This window comes from Bos javanicus, chromosome 7 (assembly GCF_032452875.1).
Source record: "Bos javanicus breed banteng chromosome 7, ARS-OSU_banteng_1.0, whole genome shotgun sequence".
Classification (NCBI taxonomy): domain Eukaryota; kingdom Metazoa; phylum Chordata; class Mammalia; order Artiodactyla; family Bovidae; genus Bos; species Bos javanicus.
In genome coordinates, this window is record NC_083874.1 from 110,011,843 (window position 1) to 110,038,563 (window position 26,721).

Below are 26,721 nucleotides of genomic sequence, written 5' to 3' on the forward strand. Positions count from 1 at the left end.
CATCCTCCCGACAGCTAGAAAACTCCTGTATGTCCTTCAGGTATGAACCACCTCTGGAATACTTTTCTCACCCTGCATGGCCTGCAGAATAAATTGTCTGCTCTTCCTAGGAGCTCCCAGGCCATTCTCTAATATCTGTCACCACATTTAGCACACTGTGTAGATTGTTGTCTGTGTTTTTATACCAGGAGAAACCAACTGAGTGCAGAAGCCTTGTTTGGTGTACTACTGAGCACCTAGCACACAGTTGTCATTCCATAATATTTATTAGATAAATAAATACATGGGTACCTTTGTTAGAATGCATCATCCTTATTAATTGGATGAAGTATATTGTTATTTTAATATATAGTGTAGGAAAGTAGTGAAATTTTCATTATTCTTTCTACAACTGCTACTCTTCCCTCTATACTACCTGAAAACAGTCCCAAGTAAATTCACTCCTCCAGCCAGCCAGTCGCTAGACATTCACACAAGGACATGTTCTGAACACAGGCCCTTAACCCTTAATTATATCAAATGAAAACTCCTAAACATCATACTTAGGTCAAAGCTTGAGAATTCACAATAAAGTGAATTATAGAAAAGAAATTCTAGTGAGTGAAGCACTTCTTTTCTAAGGGATGGATGGAGAAGCTCATAAGAATTCATGTATATTTAACAGACAAGGAGGGTTTCTCATCAGGAAGGCCACTCATGGTTGTGCAAGTTGGTTCTGGACTAACCCAGAAAGAGTTCTTGTGTAAACAAAGCCATGAGTCGTGCCCCCTGGAGGGGTATCCCAAAGTTGTGGTAAAGCTCTAGTCTCGAATGACTATGGGAGAGTCCACACTGATTTCTGCAGGGCCAGAGGTAATGGATTCTCTCCTCTTCTGGACAGAATGGGAGATGGGAAAAAAATGTTAATTATCAGCCATTCTTTTCCATCATCTGCGTAACAACGTCCTTCCTTTAACAGGACTGGAGCAAACCAAGCAGGTGCAGCCCCCAGAGGACACATTAATCACATTTGTGTTGGTTGATGGGTGTGCCACAGAATCCACACTTAGAGAGGAATGCAGAGGGTGAGGTAATGGTAGTCAAAGTTCTCTACTTCCTCTGACACAGTAGTTTTTCTTTTCCCCTTTTAAGGGGATACTCCATTTGAAAATACTCAGAGAGTATCAGTCAGTCAGTCAGTTCAGTCACTCAGTTGTGTCCGACTCTTTGCGATGCCATGGACTGCAGCACATCAGGCTTCCCTGTCCATCACCAACTCCTAGAGTTTGCTCAGACTCATGTCCATTGAGTCAGTGATGCCATCCAACCATCTCATCCTCTGGTGTCCCCTTCTCCTCCTTCCTTCAATCTTTCCCAGCATCAGGGTGTTTTCCAATGAGTCAGTTCTTCAGAAAGTCAGTCAGAGAGTATAGTTCAAGTATAGTTTCAATTAAAATTTTAGTAAGTAGATTATATAACTTAATCATGAATTGGAAAAACTCATATTGTTGTAAGGAAATGTCATGTGAAAATTGATTTCTAAGGACCAGTTAATAATAACCCCCTGAGTATTGTAATCTGTCTTTACATTTTAGTTGACCCTGGTGTGTAACAGGTGTCTAATAAATAAACTGTGATGTTCATAATAAATGAACTGTGGTATTGGAGAAGACTCTTGAGAGTCCCTCGGACTGCAAGGAGATCCAGCCAGTCCATTCTGAAGGAGATCAGCCCTGGGATTTCTTTGGAAGGAATGATGCTAAAGCTGAAAGTCCAGTACTTTGGCCACCTCATGTGAAGAGTTGACTCATTGGAAAAGACTCTGATGCTGGGAGGGATTGGGGGCAGGAGGAGAAGGGGACGACAGAGGATGGTGCGGCTGGATGGCATCACCAACTCGATGGACGTGGGTTTGGGTGAACTCCAGGAGTTGGTGATGGACAGGGAGGCCTGGCGTGCTGCAATTCATGGAGTCAAAAAGAGTCAGACACAACTGAGCGACTGAATGAATAAATAAAAAAATTAGGAAGAATAGTCCATGTTTCATTCTTTGAAAATATATGAGTTTTTTTGGCAGTGTTCAAAATAATTGCATGAAGAAAATAATTAATTTCTTCCCATCAATATAGTTTTTCTGAATCTTAATAATTATGGTCATTGAGGTATCTTCTTTTAATACATCTTTTTATTTTGTCATATCTGTTCTGATCATACCCTATTTGGAAAACATTTTCAAAATATAGCATCAGATACTTTGAGAACTTAAACTTCTTGCCACAACATTAAAAAAGAAGGTACTTTCTGAAAACTAACTATACTATTTGAGATACTAACCATCTAGGAAAAATTACAATGTTAAATTACAAAAATTCAACAGTTTTTAAAATTGTTTTTTGCTGTTCTGTCTCTTTTATGTTTTGAATTGACCTTTTTCAGATGTCTTTTCCACAAACATTTTGTGAGATGAAAACGTCTTGTGTAAGTTGTTAATCTACAGTCTATCAAAAAAAAAATATTTTCTCTTAAAATTCTGGGAAGACAGAAACCACTATAAAGTTGTTTTTCAGTCTTCCCAAATATCCCTATAAGATTAGACCGAAAAACTAGCACGGAAAAACCAAAACCTCACATACAACATCTATAGCAAAACCAGGTGACAGAGTATCTCTGTGACGCTAAAATATGAACAAATGAGGACAAAATAATGACAATTTGGAAGAGCTGTATGGTATTAGCATTTATGGAAGAAGAGGCAGAGGACGCAAGAGGACATGTGATAGAACTAAGAACAGAACACTCAAATCTCCAAATCATTGGGAGCAGGATGGGCCAGTATAAGAAGAAAGCTAAGGGCTGGAAGAAGCACAAGCTGGGATCAAGATTGCCGGGAGAAATATCAATAACCTCAGATATGCAGATGACACCACCCTTATGGCAGAAGGTGAAGAGGAACTAAAAAGCCTCTTGACCAAAGTCAAAGAGGAGAGTGAAAAAGTTGGCTTAAAGCTCAACATTCAGAAAATGAAGATCATGGCATCTGGTCCCATCACTTCATGGGAAATAGATGTCAGACTTTATTTTTTTGCGCTCCAAAATTACTGCAGATGGTGATTGCAGCCATGAAATTAAAAGATGCTTACTCCTTGGAAGGAAAGTTATGACCAACCTAGACAGTATATTGAAAAGCAGAGATATTACTTTGCCAACAAAGGTCCGTCTAGTCAAGGCTATGGTTTTTCCAGTGGTCATGTATGGATGTGAGAGTTGGACTGTGAAGAAAGCTGAGCGCCGAAGAATTGATGCTTTTGAACTGTGGTGTTGGAGAAGACTCTTGAGAGTCCCTTGGACTTCAAGGAGATCCAACACATCCATCCTAAAGGAAATCAGTCCTGGGTGTTCATTGGAAGAAATGATGCTGAAGCTGAAACTCCAATACTTTGGCCACCTCATGCGAAGAGTTGACTCGTTGGAAAAGACTCTGATGCTGGGAGGGATTGGAGGCAGGAGGAGAAGGGGACAACAGAGGATGAGATGGCTGGATGGCATCACTGACTCGATGGATGTGAGTTTTAGTGAACTCTGGGAGTTGGTGATGGACAGGGAGGCCTGGCATACTGTGATTCATGGGGTTGCAAAGAGTCAGACACGACTGAGCGAGTGAACTGAACTGAAGGGCTTTTTGGCATACACCCCCAGTAAGGTTTGAAGAGACTGCTACAGTCAAGGCCCTATGAACTCTTGAAATTAATATCTAAAGCCTCTTTGGAGGGTGGCAGGGGGAGAAAATGTATTTAGGAGAAACTTCTGGAAAGAGACTTCAGTAATCAGAATAGAGAGGATAGGTGAGGGAATGATGTTCCAGACGGAAGAGATCTTAGAAAGGATGAGGTCCAGACTTTGAAAAGTTCATGAAATTAACTATGCAGTCTAGAGCTGTGACACTGGAATAGATATCCTGACCTGTCAGTCTGTAAAAAGGTTGAGAAACAAATTTCCCTTAAAAATAAGCAGCAAAGCAATGGCTTAGTTAATTCCAAAACAAAATGATTATAAGAAGATAGAAAACAAGAAGTAGAATAGGGTCCCTTCAGGCGGTGAAAGCATGGTGGGAGGATATGCCCAGAAAAGGAAGGAAATTATAACAATGCAAAATAAACTAAAATTAAGAAAACCATAGAAAAAAACAATATAAGTCAAAAGTAGAAAATCTTTTCTTTAAAGTGTACTTGCTTTGCGGTATAAGTTTCACAGCACACTGAGTAAACATTTCTATAGATCATATCCGTTTAGCCTTGTTAGGAAATCCGCCTGAGCTGTGCTGGCGCCCTTGCCGCTCGTCTGCTTTGTACACGGTCGTCCGCGTCTCGGTCTCCTGCCCCTGTCATGGCCTCCCTTCTCCCCTTTCCCCACGTGGACCACTGGTTTGTTCTGTCTACCTGGAATGTGTTTCTGTCTTATTATGTACATTACTAGTTTGTTTTATGTTTTATATTCCACATATAAGTGATAACATAGAGTATTTGTCTTTCTCTGTTTGATTTATGTCACAAAGCATAATTCTCTCTGGGTCCATTCCCATTGTTGCAAATGGCAGGATTTTATTCCCTTTTACAGCTGATTAATATTCCATTATGCCCATGTAGCACATCTTTACCCATCATTTGTTGATGGACACTAAGGTTGCTTCCATGTCTTGGCCATTGTAAGTGGTGCTGCTGTGAACATCTGGGTGCATGTAGCTTTTTGAATAGTGTTTCCCTTTTCTTTGGATATATACCCAGGAGTGAAATTGCTGGATCATATGGTAGTTCTATTTTCAATTTTTTGAGGAACGTCTATACTGTTGTCCAATATGGTTCTACTGATTTACATTCCTACTAACAATGTACGAGGGTTCCCTTTTTTCCACATCCTTGCCAACATTTGCTATTTGTGGGGTTTTTGATGATAGCCTTTCTAAAAGGCGTGAGGAGATATCTCACTGTGGTTTTGAGTTGCCTTTCTCTGATCATCAGTGATGTTAAACATCTTTATATGTACCTATTGGCCATTAGTATATCTTTTAAAAAGTCTGTTTTGATCTTCTGCCCATTTTTTAATCAGGTTGCCTGTATTTCTGATATTGACTCACATGAGCTGTCACACATGTCAGTGGGTACCTGTGTGCTCAGTCTGTCAGTCGTGTCTGACTCTGTGATCCCATTAACTGTAGCCCACCAGGCTCCTCTGTCCATGGGATTTCCCAGGCAAGAATACTGGAATGGGTTGCCATTCCCTTCTCCTGGGGATCTTCCCAAACCAGGGATCAAACCTAAGTCTTTTGCATCTCCTGAATTGGTAGGCAGATTCTTTACCACTAGTGCCATCTGGGAGGCCCATATATGTTGGACATTAATTCCTTATTGGTCATATCACTTATAAATAGTTTCTCCCATTCAGTAGCTTGTCTTTTCATCTTGTCAGTGGTTTTCTTTGCTATGCAAAATCTTTTAAGTTTAATTAGGTCCCACTTGCTTATTTTTGCTTTTGCTTCTTTTGCTTAGGAGACAGATCTGAAAAAATATTACTATTATTTATGTCAAAGAGTTTTCTGCCTAGATTTTCTCCTAGAAGTTTTATGGTTTCAGGTCTTATATTTAGATCTTTAATCCATTTTGAGGGTTTTTTTTTTTTTAATGGTGTGAAGAAATGTTCAAATCTCATTCTTTTACAAGTAGCTGTCCAGTTGTCCCAGCAGCATTTACTGAAAAGACTCTCCTTTCTCAACTCTGTATTCTTGACTCTTTTGTCATATATTAATTGGCCTTAAGTGTGTAGGTTTATTTCTGCAGTCTCTATTCTGTTCCTTGATCTATGTACCTGTTTTTGTGCCACCTCTGTGCTGTTTTGATTACTGTAGCTTTGTAGTATAGTCTGAAGTCAAGATGCATGATACCTCCAGCTTTGTACTTTTTCCTCAAGATTGTTTTGTAAATTTGGGGGTTTTTGTGATTCCATGGAAATTTTAGGATAATTTATTCTAGTTCTTTTTTTTTTTTTATTCTAGTTCTGTAGAAAATGTCATGGGTAGTTTTCGGGATTGCATTAAATCTGTAGATTGCTTTGCATAGTTTGTGAATTTTAACAATATTTATTCTTCTAATCCCAGAACATGGGCTATTTTTTCATTTCTTTGTAGTATCTTCAGTTTCCTTCATCAGTGTTCTCTAGTTTTCAAAGTGTAGTTCTTTCACTTCCTTGGTTAAGTTTCTTCCTAAGTATTTTATTTTTTGGACATAGTTTTAAACAGGATTATTTTCTTGCTTTCTCTTTCTGATCATTATTAAGTGAAGTGAAGTTGCTCAGTCGTGTCCGAATCTTTGCGACCCCATGGACTGTAGCCTACCAGGCTCCTCTGTCCATGGGATTTTCCAGGCAATAGTACTGGAGTGGATTGCCATGTCCTTCTCCAGCAGATCTTCCTGACCCAGGGATTGAACCCGGGTCTCCCGCATTGTAGACAGACACTTTACCATCTGAGCCACCAGGGAAGTCCTGATCATTATTAGTGTATTGAAAAGCAAATGGATTTCTGTATATTAATCTTACATCTTGCAACTTACTTGAATTCATTTATTACATAGTTTTTTTGTGAAGACTTTAGGACTTCCTATATAGAGTGTCATGTCATCTGCAAGAAGTTCCATTTTACCTCTTCCCTCCCATTTTGGATGCCTTTTATTTATTTATTTTTTGGTCAGATTTCTGTGGCTAGGATTTCTAATACTGTGTTAAGTAAAAGTAGAGAGAATGGACATCCTTGTCTTGTTCCTAATTTTAGAGGAAAGGCATTTAGCTTTTCACTGTTGAATGTAATGTTGGATTTTGTAATCCAGCTGTAATCCAGCTGTGGATTTGTCTTAAATGGCCTTTATTATTTTGAGATGTGTTCCCTCTCTACACAGTTTGATGAGATTTTTCATCAGGAATGGTTGTTGAATTTTGTCAAATGCTTTTGCTGCATCTATTGAGATGATCATGTGATTTTTATCCTTCCTTTTGTTAATGTGGTTCAGCACATTCATTGATTTGCAAATATTTAACCATCCTTGCATCTTGGAATAAATCCTACTTGCTCATAGTGTGTGACTCTTTCAATACATTGTTGAGTTAGGGTTACTGGTATTTTGTTGACAATGCTTGCATCTACATTAATCAGATATTGGCCTATAATTTTCTTGTTTTGTGTTATCTTTGTCTGGTTTTGGTATCAGGGTAATGGTGGCCTCTTAAATTTTGGAGTTTTCCCTCCTCTTACATTTTTTGGAATAGCTTGAGAAGGATGGATATTAATTCTCTTTTATGTGTTTGTTAGAATTACCCTGTGAAGCCCACTCCCACCTGGACTTAAGTTTGCTGGGAGTGTTTTTAATTACAAATTCAATTTTAATACTACTGGTTCATCTGTTCAGATTGTCTATTTCTTTCTGATTTAGTCTTGACAGGTTTGTTTCGTATTTAGTCTTGACGGTTTATTTCTAGAAAGTCTTCCATTTCTTCTAGGTTGTCCAAGTTGTTGGCATATAACTGTTCATGGTATTCTCTCTCTTTTTTTTTTTTTTCTTTGTATTTCTGTGGTATTTGCTGTTGTTTCTCCTCTTTCATTCCTTATTTTGTTTATTTGAGCCCATAAAGTAGAAAAACTCTTATATGTGTGTAATTGCATACCCCAAAGAAGAAATCCAAAGCAATGGAAGAAAATAAATATGAAACATTCTAATTCAGGAAAATTCTTTAAAAAAAAGAAAAGACTTTAATTTCAAAAGAAAATGCCTGGCCCAAATCTATGCAAAAGGAACAAGTCATTTATTTGGAAAAGAAAAGCAGATGAGAGAGAGTAAGGGGGTATAAAAGAGGAGCTGCAGATAAAAAGAGAAGAAGAGACATATCAGCCAATCAGTTGCATGGACTTAATTTTAATACTGATTCAAACAAACCAATTTTAAAAACAAATAGAAAGTTGAAACTGCATATCTGATGATATTAAGGAATTGGCATTTATAGATATGATAATGGCATTGTAGTTATGATTTTAAAAGATCCTTTAATTTTAAAGATACCTCCCTAAATATTTATGAATGAAATTATATGATGTCTGATATTTGCTTTAAAATAATAGAGGGGGAGGGAAAGTAATTGGATAGACAAAGCAACATTGGCCATGAATTAGTAATTGCTGAAGCAATGTGACAATTAAATGAGATGGTTCATGGTATATTGTCTACTTGTTATAGGTTTAGAGTTTGAAAATAATTTTTTGTCCCCGACAGGATGGATACTTCAAGCCTAGGCAAAATAAATATTTTCCATTTTCGTAAATAAACCTAAAGACTTCTAGATTGCCAACTTATGGAAATCTTTCCCCTCGTGTTATGGTAGCCTGCTGTAATTGTTTAGATAAATCTTTAACATTAATTTAACCTCTTTTAACATCTGCTCAATTGAATGCATGTGTCTGAGAAGCATTTCATGGTTTTTTTTAGGATTGTGGAAAAGGGATATTATAGTGAACGAGATGCTGCAGATGCTGTCAAACAGATCTTGGAGGCAGTTGCTGTAAGTATGAAGTGACAGCAATGGTGTAACTCTTGGTAATGTCTTCCTTTTATAGAGTCATCTTTAAGAAGTATATTTCAGTGACAAACCATAAAATTTACAGAAAAACTGTATGAAATATTTATTAGAAAATGTTGAACAAATTTATATTTTCTGATGCTAACTCAGACTCTGAAAGATGCAGTCCTGATATGTAATGCCGTAAGTTTATAAGAATCATTTCCACTCTGTTGTTTTGAGTAAGATCAGACTTTGGTGCCTATGGTTGTTTTTTTCTCTCTGCATTTCTTGAGTTTTTCTCTTTTTTGTTTTTGTTGTTTAGTAAGGAAGTGGGAAAAGGTTCAAAGAGATAAATATAGACCTTAGAGCATAGAGATTGTTGAGTTTTCTTTCAAGAAAAGAAATGAGTAAATTAGGAGAATAAATTCTGACAATTTTTTGAAAGGGAGAAGAAGTGTGTTAACACCTTAAACTGGAATAAAGCTTTATAAATTGATGGAAACATGCACCCATATTTACACACACACACAAATGTAATTTTGAGTTTAATTGTATTGAATTAGTAGGGGAATATTTGTCTAGATAAAACAGACTCAATTGGTGAAAATCTTCCAATATATTCAGTGGTGTCTAGTACATCCTTGGAGAAGGTAATGGCACCCCACTCCAGTACTTTTGCCTAGAACCTCCCATGGACGGAGGAGCCTGGTAGGCTGCAGTCCATGGGGTCGCTAGAGTCGGACACGACTGAGCGACTTCACTTTCACTTTTCACTTTCCTGCATTTGAGAAGGAAATGGCAACCCACTCCAGTGTTCTTGCCTGGAGAATCCCAGGGACGGGGGAGCCTGGTGGGCTGCCGTCTATGGGATCGCACAGTCAAACACGACTGAAGCGACTTAGCAGCAGCAGCAGTACATCCTTGGACACTTTGGTGATCCTTTTATTGAACCTAAAGCCAGAACAAATTTAAAACAAAAACCGTATTATTTTACCTACTCACAAAGCTTTACAAAGCTTCAGTTTAGGAAGCAGGTTACTACATTCAAGTCAAAAATTTTTTGAGAGAAGTTTTATAAAAATCAAATTTTCTCTGATTGTTGAAAATAAGGGTTAATTTGGAGAAAAAAATTAAAGTGATTTTTCTTAGTGTTTCACAGGTAGAAAGAAGCAATTTAAAACTTGCAAGAAGTAGCTGACATTTATGAAATAGTTTGTTGTCAGCTACCTGGCTATAGAGAGCTATAAAAAATAAGGCAGTTGGGAACTCTAAGTAATCATTGATATAGCTCACATCTCTCCTGAATCACACACTTTTAAGACTGTATCTATGCTTGTTTTTGAACCCACAGAAGTTGAAAACCTCAAGGCTCTTGGGAAATATGTTGCAAGCATAATTATACCCCTCAGGCGACAAACCTTAAAACCCTTCTCTTTGCCCCTATGGCATCTCAATTCTTGCCCCAAATATTTCACACTATTTGTGTAACTGTAATCTTGCTTCTTCTGCTTTTTAGCTTTAGATAGCATTTTTAAAAGCTTTTACAGTGAATATGAAAGATGTTTCCCCTTTGGGTTTGAATTCATTCAGTCAGTCTTTAAGTGCAGTCTTTAAGCCTTCTTGATACTCAGCCTCTTGAAATAAATTCCAGATTGTCTCAAGTTAAACAGTCTAGTCAGTCTGGACATTTGGGACGGGTCCTCATGTCATCTGTCATAAAGCACAAGGCCAAAGCTTAAAGCCCTCTTTTCTATTTACTTATAGAGATAACCAGGGAATATTTCATCTCCTCTGGTAGCTCACTGTTTCTGCAACCTCTAGTCCTTTCCTTGTTACCACTGATATCCTACTGTTCCTCTACTTTCAGAAAAATCACCGTCATTCTCTTTTATCCACCCCTGATGCTGCCTTCTCTCTTTTGCTAACCATAGTTCTCTTGGGCATATATTAATTTCAAAGCCATAAACTTGGAGCCTGGAGAAACTTGCAATATAGAGTGTACAGTGAATTTAACAAAATAAAAGGAAATGGTTGAAGAACTATTAAATATGTCTGCTATCTCAAAAAAAATAGATTCTTTTGTTTGAATTGTTTTAAATATTATAGTGATGGGCATGAAGAGTTGCAAACAAAGTCATCTAACCCTTTAAGGTTATGGGACAAATACGGTATCTGAACATTGAAGAAAGAGAGGAAATGAACATGATTATAAGGATGCAAAAAAGGATGAAATAGTGGAAGTTCCTTTTGTTAAATTTTTAAAATCTGTAATCTCCCCTAAAAAAGAGATAAATTTCTTTTAAATAAATTTAAATTTAAATACATTTAAATTTAAATAAACTTGGCCTGTTAGAATTAAGATAAAGAATTAATGCTAAAGAGTCGGACACGACTGAGCAACTTTACTTTCCTGCATTGGAGAAGGAAATGGCAACCCACTCCAGTGTTCTTGCCTGGAGAATCCCAGGGACAGGGGAGCCTGGTGGGCTGCTGTCTATGGGGTCACACAGAGTCGGACACAACTGACTCGACTTAGCAGCAGCAGCAGCATTGAAGAACTGGAAAGACAAAAGGGGAACACTAAACTGATCTATTGTAGAGGTAGCAGCTTTGAGATGCAACCTCCTTTTAGACTGGAGAAACCCAGTAAAGAGGCTGGATGATTAAAGTTTAGAAGTGTAAAGGAGGTGCTCTGTAGTCCTGTGTGCAGGCCCACTGTGAGGACCTGCCCATGAAGCTGCTCCTCAGACCTTGGAGAAGAGTGTTCTAGCCAACCAGTGCGAGTATCACTGAAGAGGGGCCCGGAATTGGTTCTATGAGCGCTGGAAAACTGGAAACAATGGCTGCTGTCCAAAGGATCTGCCCCTGCAAGGTGAAGAAGTGTTTCAGATGTGCATGGGACAGGCTCAGAAAAGGAGCAAGTGCCTTCATCCTCTTCCAGCCTCCACTGCCTCCCTGGTGCCCTCTAACACAGAGTCACACAGGAAACCAGTGAGGAAGAGTGTGGCTGGTAACTCAGTTCCAGCTTCACAAAGGACTGTAAAAGGCAAAGTTAAAGTTGAGAGACAATACCTTAATAAATGGTACTGTAAGTTATTTGAAAACAAAAATCAATTCTCAAAATTTCTATTTCTATTCATAGACTCTAAAGTTTTCATAGGCTTTACTAATGCGTGTGAAATGGTTCTGGAGGTCAATGAAATCAAAACAAATGCTGCAGCATTAAAAACTTACTATCTATGTTTATAAAGGGCAATATATATGTTATTCAGCTTTACATTGTTTGACATGTTTAAGCCTTCTTCCATCTGACCTCTAATTCCTGTTGACAGAACCAGTCTACTTTTATAAAGATGGAAAGGGCTAGAACCCCTTTCCTCATCCTCCCTTGCTGCCAAGGGCATATGACCCAGTCCTCACCAGTGAGTTCTGAGGGGCCATCTACTCATGAACTGTTGGAAAAGTTTCCCTCTAATAAAAGGAGAACCAAGGGCGGAAAGGTCTTCTCTCCTCTTCACTGTCATCTTGGAGCCTATCTGTGATGCTGGGAGCTGCTTTTGCTGTCTTGTAATTATGAGGAGAAACATAACTGTGCTGAAGACGGCAGAGAATGCATTTGGAGTTCTGTTTGACACCTCTCAGTATTTCTGCCGCTTTAAGTTGTGTGTCTTGTTACCTGAAGCGAGAGGCACTGAACTTACTCTTGAATAAATGTTTGTGTATATACTAATAATGGTTGTGTGTCAGAGCACACTGCATACTTTTCCATCTATGTAAACGTGGCAGGAAGGGCATACTCCTGGACAAAGGGATTCTGGTGCCGCAGTTGTCTAAAAACTGAACTTCACTGAGTGTAAAGCACACACCAACGTGCGTGTGTATCTGTGCTAGTCGCGCCTGACTCTGTGAGACCCCGTGGACTGCAGCCTGCCAGGCTCCTCTGTCCATGGGATTCTCCAGGCAAGAATACTGGAGTGGGGTGCCATTTCCTTCTCCAGGGGATCTTCCTGACCCAGGGATCCAACCTCCATCTCTTGCATCTCCTGCATTGGCAGGCAGATTTTTACCACTGCACCATGGGAAGCCCCGCACATACTGTTAAATCAGGATTAAGTATGATTCAAAGGGACAGTGAGGTTTAAGGTTACTAACATTAAGCTTGTTTCTGGCACTTGTTCTTGTGAATGTTGTTCCTGCTTGGGTCCACTTATTGTCAATAAAAAGATTCTTCTGTGGAGTTAATAAGCATTGAGCGACTAGAACAGCAAATGTGGGTGGTTTTGGTTTTTGAGTTGGTCAGTTCCTGTGATATTTACTTTGGAGGATAGATTTTGGTGCAAGGCTGAAGGCATTAAAATATAATGAGAATTTTACCAGTAAAAAGTAAGTGTAGTTTCTAAGAATTGAGAGATTATATTCATCAGAGAAGAAATACAGTTCTGTTAATATTCTAATGTTTTTTATTTATAAACATAGAATAAAATAGATCAGTGGCTCAGGTGTAGCAGGGACATTTTATCAGAAAAAAATTGGAGCAAAAAAATAATCTACATTCTGAAAATTATAGCTCAGTATTAAGAACATGGAGATCTAAAAATAATGCCTGGGAAGGAGGTATTTTGCTCTAATGTATGGAATGTTTCTGTACGTCATTATTGGCAATGAGAACAATATCAAAAGTTTATCAAATTCTGAGTGGCCTTCTCTCCTTTGATTACCAGGTGAATCACAATAAATTCTGACGTACATGTCTAGAAATTTTCCAATTTCTATATATAAAACATCATGTCAGTTGTTACATTCTAAATGACTTGGTGCTTCTGTAAACGTTGAATGATGTCAGTCATTCAGTTCAACCATTAGCTAATTCTCTGGTATGTGCCACAATCTTGGATACAGAGATTAAGAAGTTCACTAGTTTATAGAGCATATAGACACATTGGCACATAGCTGTAAGAATATATATGTGTACCAACTGATGCATTTTGCAAATTCAAAGACATTACAGAAGGCAAAGCTATTCAAAACATCTAGAAAGAAACTGAATCAGAAGAATCTTGCCAGAGGAGGTTATATCTGTGTTGGGTTTTAAAAGAAAAAGATTCTTGTTTGGTAGGCAACCAGTATGAAAAAAAAAAGGCAATTTCAGGAATATTCCTTTTCTCCAGTAAATTGTTATAGATCGTAATAGACCAAAGGCAAAGGTGTGAACTGCTGGTCTTTGGAATGGTAGGGACCTAACAGAAGCAGAAGATATTAAGAAGAGATGGCAAGAATACACAGAAGAACTGTACAAAAAAGATCTTCACGACCCAGATAATCATGATGGTGTGATCACTGACCTAGAGCCAGACATCCTGGAATGTGAAGTCAAGAGGAACTTAGAAAGCATCACTATGAACAAAGCTAGTGGAGGTGATGGAATTCCAGTTGAGCTATTCCAAATCCTGAAAGATGATGCTGTGAAAGTGCTACACTCAATATGCCAGCAAATTTGGAAAACTCAGCAGTGGCCACAGGACTGGAAAAGGTCAGTTTTCATTCCAATCCCAAAGAAAGGCAATGCCAAAGAATGCTCAAACTACCGCACAATTGCACTCATCTCACACGCTAGTAAACTAATGCTCAAAATTCTCCAAGCCAGGCTTCAGCAATATGTCAACTGTGAACTTCCTGATGTTCAAGCTGGATTTCGAAAAGACAGAGGAACCAGAGATCAACTTGCCAACATCCGCTGGATCATGGAAAAAGCAAGAGAGTTCCAGAAAAGCATCTATTTCTGCTTTATTGACTATGCCAAAGACTTTGACTGTGTGGATCACAATAAACTGTGGAAAATTCTGAAAGAGATGGGAATACCAGACCACCTGATCTGCCTCTTGAGAAATTTGTATGCAGATCAGGAAGCAACAGTTAGAACTGGACATGGAACAACAGACTGGTTCCAAATAGGAAAAAGAGTATGTCAAGGCTATATATTGTCACCCTGCTTATTTAACTTCTATGCAGAGTACATCATGAGAAACGCCAGACTGGAAGAAACACAAGCAGGAATCAAGATTGCGAGGAGAAATATCAATAACCTCAGATATGCAGATGACACCACCCTTATGGCAGAAAGTGAAGAGGAACTAAAAAGCCTCTTGATGAAGATGAAAATGGAGAGTGAAAAAGTTGGCTTAAAGCTCAACATTCAGAAAACAAAGATCATGGCATCTGGTCCCATCACTTCATGGGAAATAGATGGGGAAACAGTGGAAACAGTGTCAGACTTTACTTTTCTGGGCTCCAAAATCACTGCAGATGGTGACTGCAGCCATGAAATTAAAAGACGCTTACTCCTTGGAAGGAAAGTTATGACCAACCTAGATAGCATATTCAAAAAGCAGAGACATTACTTTGCCAACAAAGGTTCGTCTAGTCAAGGCTATTGTTTTTCCTGTGGTCATGTATGGATGTGGGAGTTGGACTGTGAAGAAGGCTGAGCGCCAAAGAATTGATGCTTTTGAGCTGTGGTGTTGGAGAAGACTCTTGAGAGTCCTTTGGACTGCAAGGAGATCCAACCAGTCCATTCTGAAGGAGATCAGCCCTGGGATTTCTTTGGAAGGAATGATGCTAAAGCTGAAACTCCAGTACTTTGGCCACCTCATGCGAAGAGTTGACTCATTGGAAAAGACTCTGATGCTGGGAGGGATTGGGGGCAGGAGGAGAAGGGGACGACAGAGGATGAGATGGCTGGATGGCATCACTGACTCGATGGAAGTGAGTCTGAGTGAACTCCAGGAGTTGGTGATGGACAGGGAGGCCTGGCGTGCTGTGATTCATGGGGTCGCAAAGAGTCGGACACGACTGAGCGACTGAACTGAACTGAACTGAAAGCACACTTGAGAACTAGGGCTTGAGTGAGAGGCAGGGAGCCTATCCTGAGAGGCTTGCATGATTTGTGGAAGAGGGTCCATTTTTCTGTGGGTGAAGAGGCCTGAGGGACTTTGACTGCAGGACCACCCTTCCTTGTGGTAGCATGACGTCCAGAAGCAGGGAGGCCAGTGAAGAGATTGTGGAGATGTCCAGCAAGAAACAAAAGTCATCTGAAGCGACGTGCTTTGTGATGTTGTGAGTGAAATATGCTAACAGCTAAGGCCATGCAGAGCTCCCCTGGACTTCCACTGTCAGTATTTATTAGTGAAGACTTATTTATATGTGAAGGTGTAGAGAGGATGAGCAGTAAACCAGAGTGGGGAGCGTGTAGAGCAGAGGATGCGCAGCGTCGACCAGAACCCGATTGAACTGGCCCCGTCACCTGCATCGCGGTGCCTTCTCCCCTCCCCTCTGCCCTCCTGCTCTCCAGGCTTCATTCACTGCCTTCTCATAGTTTCTCTAGTGACTTTTTTCTTCAATTTCTGTTTCCTTCTCCTACATATTTCCCTTTTGTACTCTTCTTTTGCCTCTCCTCCAGCTGAAAACAAGTGATGAATAACACAACAACAGCAAAAACTAAAAAAACGTTTTAAGAGACCAACCAAAGCCTGTAGCTCAGGATGACCATGTTCCCCACACAGCACGTGCTGTTGGTCCTGAGGAGAGCTTAGAAAGTAAACATGAGACACAGTACCTGTGTCTGGGAAAATTTAACACCAAAAAGAGAATAAAAATAACATCTAAGTTACCTTCCTTTGAAGGAAATACCTCAGAATTGAGATGAATGTCTTCACTATTCAGAAGCCTACTGAAGGGTCATGAACACAAGATTACTGAGTAGACATGACCTGATCCTGACTTAATGTCCTTGCATTGCAATCTTTAGAAGTTCATTTACAACTGTTGTCGGATTTCAGTTGCTAAAGGAATGAGAGCCACAGAATCCCTGACTGTGGAGCAGCAGAACCGAATAACCTCAAGAAAGAGCAGGAAAGATTTTTCTAGTTAATCGTGGCAGTATTTTTTTTAAAGCATAAAAAAGGAAAATGTAGTCATAAGAGGACTACCCAGAACGTCCTTATGCGGTGGGAACGGCACAAAGGCACGCATTGTTTCTGTTTATATACATGATCTACAAAGATTAATGTGAATAAAGAGGAATAAAAAAAGATGGGTATTTCACCTATAAGGGAATATGGTTTTAAGTGAGGTAATACATTTTAATTTTATTTAAAAAGGCTTATTCCAAGCCGGTGTGCATTGGCTATGAGAGGGAAGATATTATCATATTATCATGATACCTTTTCTGTTTTAAACAAACCTTACTCTAATTGGCAATTTGGGCTATTTTCTGTTCCTGTTATGCCATATTGCACATCTGTGTATTCTGTTCCTCTGACCCTCAATGCTCTGCAAAGCTGAAATTCAGAAAAAGCTGAGCAAACAATTCTACCACCCACAATGGAGTCTCTGGGAGGACAGTCTCTTCTTTATGTTGATGTAGTTTGTGTGTGACAACCTCTTGTATGGGCTGCAAGGGAATGACTCCCAGCTGGAAAGACTGCTTTAACAGCGATCCCCTTTTAAGGAAGAATGTTGAGTGGGAGACATCAAAGTATTGTGGCTTGAAGGTGAACAGTGATCCTTCTTTGCAAGTGTGCTTCTTTCCAAGGATCGTAGAGTAACTAGGTGAGACTAGCTGACACTTTCCCTGTTGTCTTTCATGGATTATCTACTGAAGCGTGGGGTGGGACCATGAAGTTTATCTCCATGCTCTCCAGTAGTGGTTGCCTGCCCCAAAGAAGCTGAAGTATCCTCTGTCTTGAGAAAATGAAGTCCTCTTTTGAATTACATGGATCTGTGTGAATCTTCTACATCTGATGTCTTTGACCCATTCATTTGCTGTTGTTCAGTCGCTCAGTTGTGTCCGACTCTTTGCGACCCCATGGACCGAAGCACGCCAGACCTTCCTGTCCATCACCAGCTCCTGGAGTTTACTCAGATTCATGTCCATTGAGTCAGTGATGCCATCCAACCATCTCATCCTCTGTTGACCCCTTCTCCCACCTTCAATCTTTCCCAGCACCAGGGTCTTTTGAAATGAGTTGGCTCTTTGCATCAGATGGCCAAAGTATTGGAGTTTCAGCTTCAGCATCAGTCCTTCCAATGAATATTCAGGACCAATTCTTTTTAGGATTGACTGGATTGATCTCCTTGCAGTCCAAGGGACTCTCAAGAGTCTTCTCCAACACCACAGTTCAAAAGCATCAATTCTTCAGCTCTCAGCTTTCTTTATAGTCCAACTCTCACATCCATACATGACTAATGGAAAAACCATACCTTTCACTAGATGGACCTTTGTCAGCAAAGTAGTGTCTCTGCTTTTCAATACCCTGTCTAGGCTTGTCATAGCTTTTCTTCCAAGGAGCAAGCATCTTTTAATTTCATGGCTGCAGTTAAAAAAAATTATCTTGGGAGCAGTTAATTAAGAAATACTCTGGGGAAAAAAATGAATAATTCTCTGGAAGAGTAAGGTAGAATACTTTTTTTTAAAACTTCTGGTTCAGAAGAAGCACTTTCAGGCATTATTATAATAATAGTCTTGTTAACTTCATTCCTTGAACATGGGATTTTGATTTTAGTATTATTAAATAATTCAAAAACAAATTCTGAAAAAGTTTTACAAAGTATTTTGCCTGCCTCATAAATGAGAAATGTATAATTCAATGGAAGATGTCAAAGTAACCAATAGGCAGAGGCCTAGTTCATAGCCTGTAGCACCAGGCATGGAAACAGAACTTTACTTGATGTCTTGTCTTTGGTCCAATCTCAGATGTATAGCTTCTGAACAAGGAGCACTCACAAAAAATCCAGCTTACTCACTCCGGCTAAGACAGAGAGTTTCTCAACAGAAGACACAGGGGCACTAGTTTCACTTGGGTAGGGCGGTTCTTTGTAGGGGTTTTGCGTCAACAACTTTGTTAGCCTGTTCAGGCTGCTGTAAAAGAATACCACAGATTGGAAGGCTTAAAGAAAAAGCATTTATTCTCTCAGTTCTGCTGCTGCTGCTGAGTCGCTTCAGTCGTGTCCAACTCTGTGTGACCCCATAGACAGCAGCCCACCAGGCTCCCCCATCCCTGGGATTCTCCAGGCAAGAACACTGGAGTGGGTTGCCATTTCCTTCTCCAATCATGAAAGTGAAAAGTGAAAGTGAAGTCGCTCAGTCGTGTCTGACTCTTGGTGACCCCATGGAATACAGCCCACCAGGCTCCCTCATCCCTGGGATTCTCCAGCTGAGAGTACTGGAGTGGGGTGCCATTGCCATCGCCACAGTTCTGGATGTCCCCAAACAGGACGCCAGCTTGGTCTGATTCCAAGTGCAGGCTTGCCCTGGTTTAAGGACTGCAGCCTTCCTGCCCTGTCCCCACAGGGGAGAGCAAGTCTGGTCTTCCCATTGTCTTCTGAGGCCCTGATTCCATCCCAGGAATTCCACCCTCCAAACCTCATCTAAACTTACCTCCAAACTTACCTCCAAAGGCTTCAGCTCCAGGTAACATTCCACTGGGGATTAGGGCTTCAACATATGAATTCTGGGGGGGCACGAATATTCAGTGCCAAGGAGCAAGCTCTGTTAATTCCATGGCTGCAGTCACCACCCGCAGTGATTTTGGAGGCCCAGAAAAGGCCTGTCACTGTTTCCACTGTGTCGCCTTCTATTTGCCATAAAGGGATGGGGCTGGATGCCATGATCTTCATTTTTTGAATGTTGAGTTTTAAGCCAGCTTTTTCACTCTCCTCTTTCACCTTCATCAAGAGGCTCTTTAGTTCCTCTTCACTTTCTGCCATTAGGGTGGTATCATCTGCATATCTAAGGTTATTGATATTTCTCCTGGCAATCTTGATTCCAGTTTGTGATTCATCCAGCCCAGCATTTCACATAATGTATTCTGCATGTAAGTTAAATAAGCAGGGTGACAATATACAGCTTTGATGTACTCCTTTCCCAATTTTGAACCAGTCCATTGTTCCATGTCTGGTTCTAACTGTTGCTTCTTGACCTGCATACAGGTTTCTCAGGAGACAGGTAAGGTGGTCTGGTATTCTGATCTCTTTAAGAATGCTCTGCAGTTTGCTGTGATCCACAAAGTCAAAGGCTTCAATGTAGTCAATGAAGCTGAAATAGGGTGTTTTTCTGAAATTTCCTTGCTTTTTTTTAATATCCAGCTGTTCATGGGATTCTCCCATTTACTAACTGCAAAATACCCAGTATATTTGTTTTTCTAACAAATATACTGACTAACGAATTACCACAAATTTAGCAGCTTGAAACAACTGATTATCTCTCAGTTCTGTAGGTCAAAAGTCCAGGGGGTTCTGTTGGGTTCCATGCTTAGTCTCACAAAACTGGAAACCAAGGTGTTAGTTGTCCGGGTGGTTATTTGGAAACTCTGAGCAAGAATCTGCTTCTAAACGCATTGAGCTTCCCAGCTCACTGGCCGGGTTCACTTCCCCACGTTTGTGCGGCTGGCGGCCCTGTTCCCGCTTTCAGCCAGGGCCTGCTTTCAGCGCCTCGAGGCTGCCTCATTCCTTGCCACGTGCCTCCCCACAACCTCAGGGAGAAAGCCTTTCAAATCTCTGACTTCCTTTTCTGCTGCCAACCAGAGAAAACTCTCTGCTTTTCAAGGGTACATGTGATTTGATTAAACCTATCTGAATCATCTTCTTGTTGTCATGTAAATGAATATAGTCCAAGGAATGCTGCCTCATCACATTTATAGAGTCCACCGACACTCAGATGGATGGGCATTTATTATAAGAGCTAGTTATACATGGTGGTCGTTCATAAAATTCTGCCTGTTACACCCAGACCAACCTACTCTTACTAATCAAAGTGTGATGCATTTATTTCCTAACATAATGTATTCAGTCTAATTAACTCAAAACATGGAAAGTAAATTAGGAATCCAAAATTCCGCATTCAAGGATAAACTTGAATGTCATTTGTTTTTAGGCCTTTCAAAGACTCACTCACTAAACAAGTGTTTCAGTTTGTTTTTTCATGTCTAGTACTTAATTTGTGTTCTCATGCATTTCTACTGTGCTCTCCTGGGTTGTTGTTTTTTTTTTTTTATGTCACAAAATCAATTTTGCCACTTCAGAGCATTAACCACAGCAAGTATTTTCAAAGGTTTTCAAAACTATTTGTCATGTCTTAGAAAACAAGCTGAAACACAGATCAGTTCAGAAAGAAGGAATGATGGCTGTGGCTAAGGCTATGTGGAGTCTAGCATAAAAAATATAAATAATGCAATATACTTAAGTGCATTTGTTTCTTTTTATGTTGCAGTCTTATTTATTTCTTTGCTTAACAATACACCTCGGAAAGTTTTTCCATTGATGTACTAGTTTCCTGTTGCTGCATCACAAATTACCGCAAACTCAAACACTTACAGCACCATACGTTATCTTGCATTCTGTAGGTCAGAGTGAGACGCAGTGTGAATAGACTCACACAGTTACCACATCAAGGTATCATTAGGCTGCGCTTCTCTCTGGAGGCTAGGGGAAAGAATGTGCTTCCAAGCTTATTCCGCTGCTTATGATTGTCTCAATGCTTGGTCTTCTTCATCTTCACACCAGCAAAGGGCACGTCAGATTCTCCTCACGCTTTAGGTCTGTTTCACTGACTCTTCTGCCTGCCTCTTCTGCTTCTAAAGCCTCATACAGTTACATTGGGACCATCTGGATAATCCAAGGTCATCTCTGTATTTTAAGGCAACAGTGATTCATAATCCTAACTACATCTGCAAAGCCCGTTTGCCATGCTGCATGGCATGTTCACAGTCCTAAGACTGGAGCATAGAGCATTCTTTGGGACCATAATTCTATCACATTTAATACATCTGGATTTTTTCATTTCTTTAGTCGCTATGTGGTTTTTCATACTGTGAGTTCTATAATTTATTTACCCAGTTCAAATCAAATGTTTTTTTCTAATTTTAAAAATTATACATAATATTATAATAAATATCCTTGAGGCATATTATGTACAAGTGAAAATATTTAGTATATATTCCAAGAAGTAGCTTCCATGAGAGAAATAATATATTCATTTTACATTCTTTTATGGATGCTGCTAAATTGCAAGGCTTTACCAATCTAGTATCACCGATACTTTGAATCTGCCTCTTTATCAGCATGTACATCTGACCAATCCTGATCGTTATATTCTCTTTTCTATTCTTTGCTCTGTTTTTCAGTAATTTTTATGTATTTTTATGTGTTTTTCTCTTGTTGGTATATAGTTCTCTATATATTCAAATCTTACCCTTTAATATATAAGCATACTCTTTTGTGCATACACATACGTCTCTATATGTAATCTATATCATATACACGGATAGATTAAATGTTTCCTCCTAGTTTTGCTTTGTGTATACACATAATACACATGTGTCTTGCATAATTTTCTCATCAAATTTTAAGGGTTTTTAAAACTGGTTCTAAGATTTTTAATTTTTTATATCTTTCTTAGGAAGTCGTATCTTATTCTCTCTTGCTCCCTCTCTCTTTTTTTCTCTATATGTACTTAAACATCTTGTATACTTAATCTCAAATCCTTTTGGGTCATTTTGTTTTGTTCTTATCCTTTTCTTAGTTTAATAGCTTTTTAATACACACATACTAGTTTGATCCATACTTTGTTTAATCCGTATTTGTTTGTTTGACAGCTCTCCATGAAAATATCACTTTATTGTTACGTTAGTGAACTTGTGTGTGCATTTCTATTTTTAGTTCTCTGGTGACTCCTTTTATAACTTTAAACAAAATTCTCCCTTGTCATATCTTTATTTTATACCAGTGCAGTTTTCACAGTTTATATTCTGCATCTTACTCATTTGTTTGAATTCTGCCTTTAAGTGGACTTCACACTGATCACTAGCCCTCCATCACAGTTTTTCCCTCTTATTTCTTAATTGACTGGATTTACTTAATTGACTGGATTTACTAAAGGAGATCAGTCCTGGGTGTTCATTGGAAGGACTGATGCTAAAGCTGAAACTCCAATATTTTGGCCACCTCATGTGAAGAGTTGACTCATTGAAAAAGACTCTGATGCTGGGAGGGATTGGGGGCAGGAGGAGAAGGGGACGACAGAGGATGAGATGGCTGGATGGCATCACTGACTTGATGGACATGAGTTTGAGTGAACTCCAGGAGTTGGTGATGGACAGGGAAGCCTGGCGTACTGCGATTCATGGGGTCGCAGAGTCAGACATGACTGAGCGCCTGAACTGAACTGACTGACTCACCAAGTGGTTTGGGTTTTATGTTTGTTTGTTTTGCTTTGGGTTTGTTTTTTCTGTTCCCAGAAGGGCATAGCAACAATACATTCTCCAAGTTTTTTTCATGACTTTTTTGGCCACTTTATATTTTCAAGACTCTTTATAACTTTTGTGGGGTGGGACATTTGGTCCTAACCTCCGCAGTCTGTACCCGTTCCTTTATAATTTCCTGGCACTGAACTCTGCCTTGCAGAACTGACATCAGCTTGCTATTTCCCTTCTTACAGATAACTTACTTTTTTCTGCTTAGAGGTCTATGAATCCCTTCTTTATCCTTGAAGTTCAGGTACTTAAGCAGGTGCATGTCAGTTTTCACAGCTCTTTCTCTGTGGGGAAAGCAGCAATAGCATTTTCCCCCTTTTAAAATCATGCACAAGCTTGGAGAGGTTGTGCAAACAGTGGCACTAAAACTGTGAAAGCTACCAATCTAGGCTCAACTGCACGCCAGGCATCTGCACAAGTCTCCCTCGTTGGCCTTTGGGATTCTGGTCTTTTACATTTCATTCTGTACAGAAGTCCACTAAGTTAGGCAGTCTCGTGGGTTTTGAGAATTCTCTGCACTTGTCTCCAGGTCAAAGCAGGTGGAGCATTTGGGCTCTTTTGGTTTTGGTGATCCCCTGGCCCAATTCTTAGACAACTGCTGATCCCTGTCTAAGGTTTTACCCCACTCCTTCATGCCCCTGTAATAAATTCTTAAGCTAAATGCATATATTTGTTCTCATTTTTACCTTTTTGTCCTCTTGAGAGATTTAAGTTTAGAATTTCAACAAATCTACTCTCTTCTCTGTATTCTCGTGGCGTTTTTTACTACTTTCGTGAAGCACTAACCGCACTCTATTACGGCTGGCTGTGCATAGCCCTGTCTCCTGAAATAGGCAGAAATACGGGCTTACTCATCTGTGTCTGTCATCTGTTTCCTCTGCCCTCTGCTCCCCCCTCCACATACACTGTGTCCTGCTTCGTATTCATAGCACATGACAGGCACAGTATATATTTATTGACTTGAATCCAGTTATTTACAAAAGCTTGTTTAGGATCCCAGTGTTCTGAGTGCTGGGAATATTATAGAACTGGCCTTGTAGCCTTGATTTTTAAAAGATAATAGGACTTCAAATACATTTAATAATTTAAGACACTGTTAAATCACATTATTTTCAAAAAATGATAATGCTAATCCAGCTCTGTAGAAGAGCACTTTTCATGGAATGGAATGTAAAGTCTGAGTAAATATATGTGGTATATTTCCCTATGTTTCAGAAAAGCTATCTAATTTCATAAAACTTGACATGTTAGATACAAAGGAAAATCCATATTGAAAAACATAATTGCCGACACATATACTTTACATTCTAGTTTTGGATTCTACTTCTCAAAATTTAACTTTAAAATACCTTCATTTCTATGAATAGTATATTGAATGTGCCGTAGATTCTGTGTGATTTATTCTTTGAAATGTTCACTTGAATGTTGGAACAAATCTAGAACCACTGTATCTAACTTTTAAATTATCGTCCTGACTTTTGCCTGTGAAATTACTTTATAGATGCTCAGCCACACTCTAGGCTTAATGGCTCTGGATCCTGTAGAATTTCAGAAATGCCACCTTATTGTAAATTGAATTTCACTGAGGAAGAGCCTTGTTAACACTAATTCACATCATTCATACCTTCTATTTATATATAGGGGGCCATTTAGTGAAGGAACTCAATGCTTATGCTCTATTCTGCTAGAAAACTGGAAGAAGAAAGAATCTTGAGAGGAATATACAGTTGAACACATGTAACTAAGACCTAACAATAACTATCTCAATAGTAATGGTACCCGTCATCACTACCATGTGTTATCAACCACTTATTGTGTACCAAACTTTTTCTAAAAGCTTTATGTAAATTATTTCACTTAATCTTCAACCCACAAGGCTATCAGTCTCATCATATTAATTTCACAGATAAGGAACTGAGACTCAGAAAGGTTCAGTTCAGTTCAGTCGCTCAGTCGTCTCCAACACTTTGTGACTCCACGAACCGCAGCACGCCAGGCCTCCCTGTCCATCACCAACTCCCGGAGTCCACCCAAACTCATGTCGATTGAGTTGGTGATGCCATCCAACCATCTCATCCTCTGTTGTCCCCTTCTCCTCCTGCCCTCAATCTTTCCCAGCATCAGGGTCTTTTGAAATGAGTCAGCTCTTCGCATCAGGTGCCCAAAGTATTGGAGTTACAGCTTCAGCATCAGTCCCTCCAATGAATATTCAGGACTGATCTCGTTTAGGATGGACTGGTTGGATCTGCTTGCAGTCCAAGGGACTCTCAAGAGTCTTCTCCAACACCACAGTTTAAAAGCATCAATTCTCTGGCGCTCAGGTTTCTTTATAATCCAACTCTCATATCCATACATGACTACTGGAAAAACCATAGCCTTGACTAGACGGACCTTTCTTGGCAAAGTAATGTCTCTGTTTTTTAATATGCTGTCTAGGTTGGTCATAACTTTTCTTCCAAGGAGTAAGCGTCTTTTAATTTCATGACTGCAGTCACCATCTGCAGTGATTTTAGAGCCCCCCAAAATAAAGCCTGACACTCTTTCAACTGTTTCCCTTTCTATTTGCCATGTAGTGATGGGACCAGGCATGCCATGATCTTCGTTTTCTGAATGTTGAGCTTTAAGCCAACTTTTTCACTCTCTTTCACTTTCATCAAGAGGCTTTTTAGTTCCTCTTCACTTTCTGCCATAAGGGTGGTGTCATCTGCCTATCTGAGGTTATTGATATTTCTCCCGGCAATCTTGATTCCAGCTTGTGTTTCTTCCAGTCCAGCGTTTCTCATGATGTATTCTGCATAGAAGTTAAATAAGCAGGGTGACAATATACAGCCTTGACGTACTCCTTTTCCTATTTGGAACCAGTCTGTTGTTCCATGTCCAGTTCTAACTGTTGCTTCTTGACCTGCATACAGATTTCTCAAAAGGCAGGTCAGGTTGTCTGGTATTCCCATCTCTCTCAGAATTTTCCACAGTTTCTTGTGATCCACATAGTCAAAGTCTTTGGCACAGTCAATAAAGCAGAAATAGATGTTTTTCTGGAACTCCCTTGCTTTTTCTATGATCCAGCTGATGTTGGCAATTTGATCTCTGGTTCCTCTACCTTTTATAAAACCAGCTTGAACATCTGGAAGTTCATGGTTTATGTATTGTTGAAGCCTGGCTTGGAGAATTTTGAGCATTACTTTGCTAGTGTGGGAGATGAGTGCAATTGTGCAGTAGTTTGAGCATTCTTTGGCATTGCCTGTCTTTGGGATTGAAATGAAAACTGACCTTTTCCAGTCCTGTGGCCACTGCTGAGTTTTCCAAATTTGCTGGCATATTGAGTGCAGCACTTTCACAGCATCATCTTTGAGAATTTGAAATGGCTCAACCGGAATTCCATCACCTCCAGTAGCTTTGTTCGTAGTGATGCTTCCTAAGGCCCTTTTGACTTCTCATTCCGGATGTGTGGCTCTAGGTGAGTGGGGTCATGAAGATATTTTTTGTACAGTTCTTCTGTGTATTCTTGCCACTTTCTCCTCTATATCTTCTGTTTCTGTTAGGTCCATACCATTTCTGTCCTTTAGGTAACTCAAGATTAGAACACAAAATAAAAATTGACTTCAGAATTTATGCTCTTAATCCCTTTGCCATCTGCATTCTTCTACCATCTCTTGCTATAGATGAATTTAGGCCCAAGGCCAGAGACACAGATGAGCAGACAAAGAAGCCTGAACACAGAAGGAGTTGAAGTGCTAACACTGAAATGTAACAAGTGAGATGCATCTATTTTAAAGATCACACAGCAGGGAAAGCTTTTAAAAGACACAGGTGCGTCTCAGCAGGTCCGTGCGCCTGTTCA

General features: G+C 39.6%; 1 protein-coding gene across 1 annotated transcript in view; it reads left to right on the forward strand.

Moving 5' to 3' along the window:
• Positions 1-26,721, forward strand: part of CAMK4 (calcium/calmodulin dependent protein kinase IV) — a 269,812-nt gene that overhangs the window by 174,197 nt on the left and 68,894 nt on the right. The window contains exon 4 of the mRNA XM_061424868.1: positions 8,502-8,574. Within this exon, the coding sequence (XP_061280852.1) occupies positions 8,502-8,574 (73 nt within the window). The remainder of the gene's footprint in view (positions 1-8,501; positions 8,575-26,721) is intronic.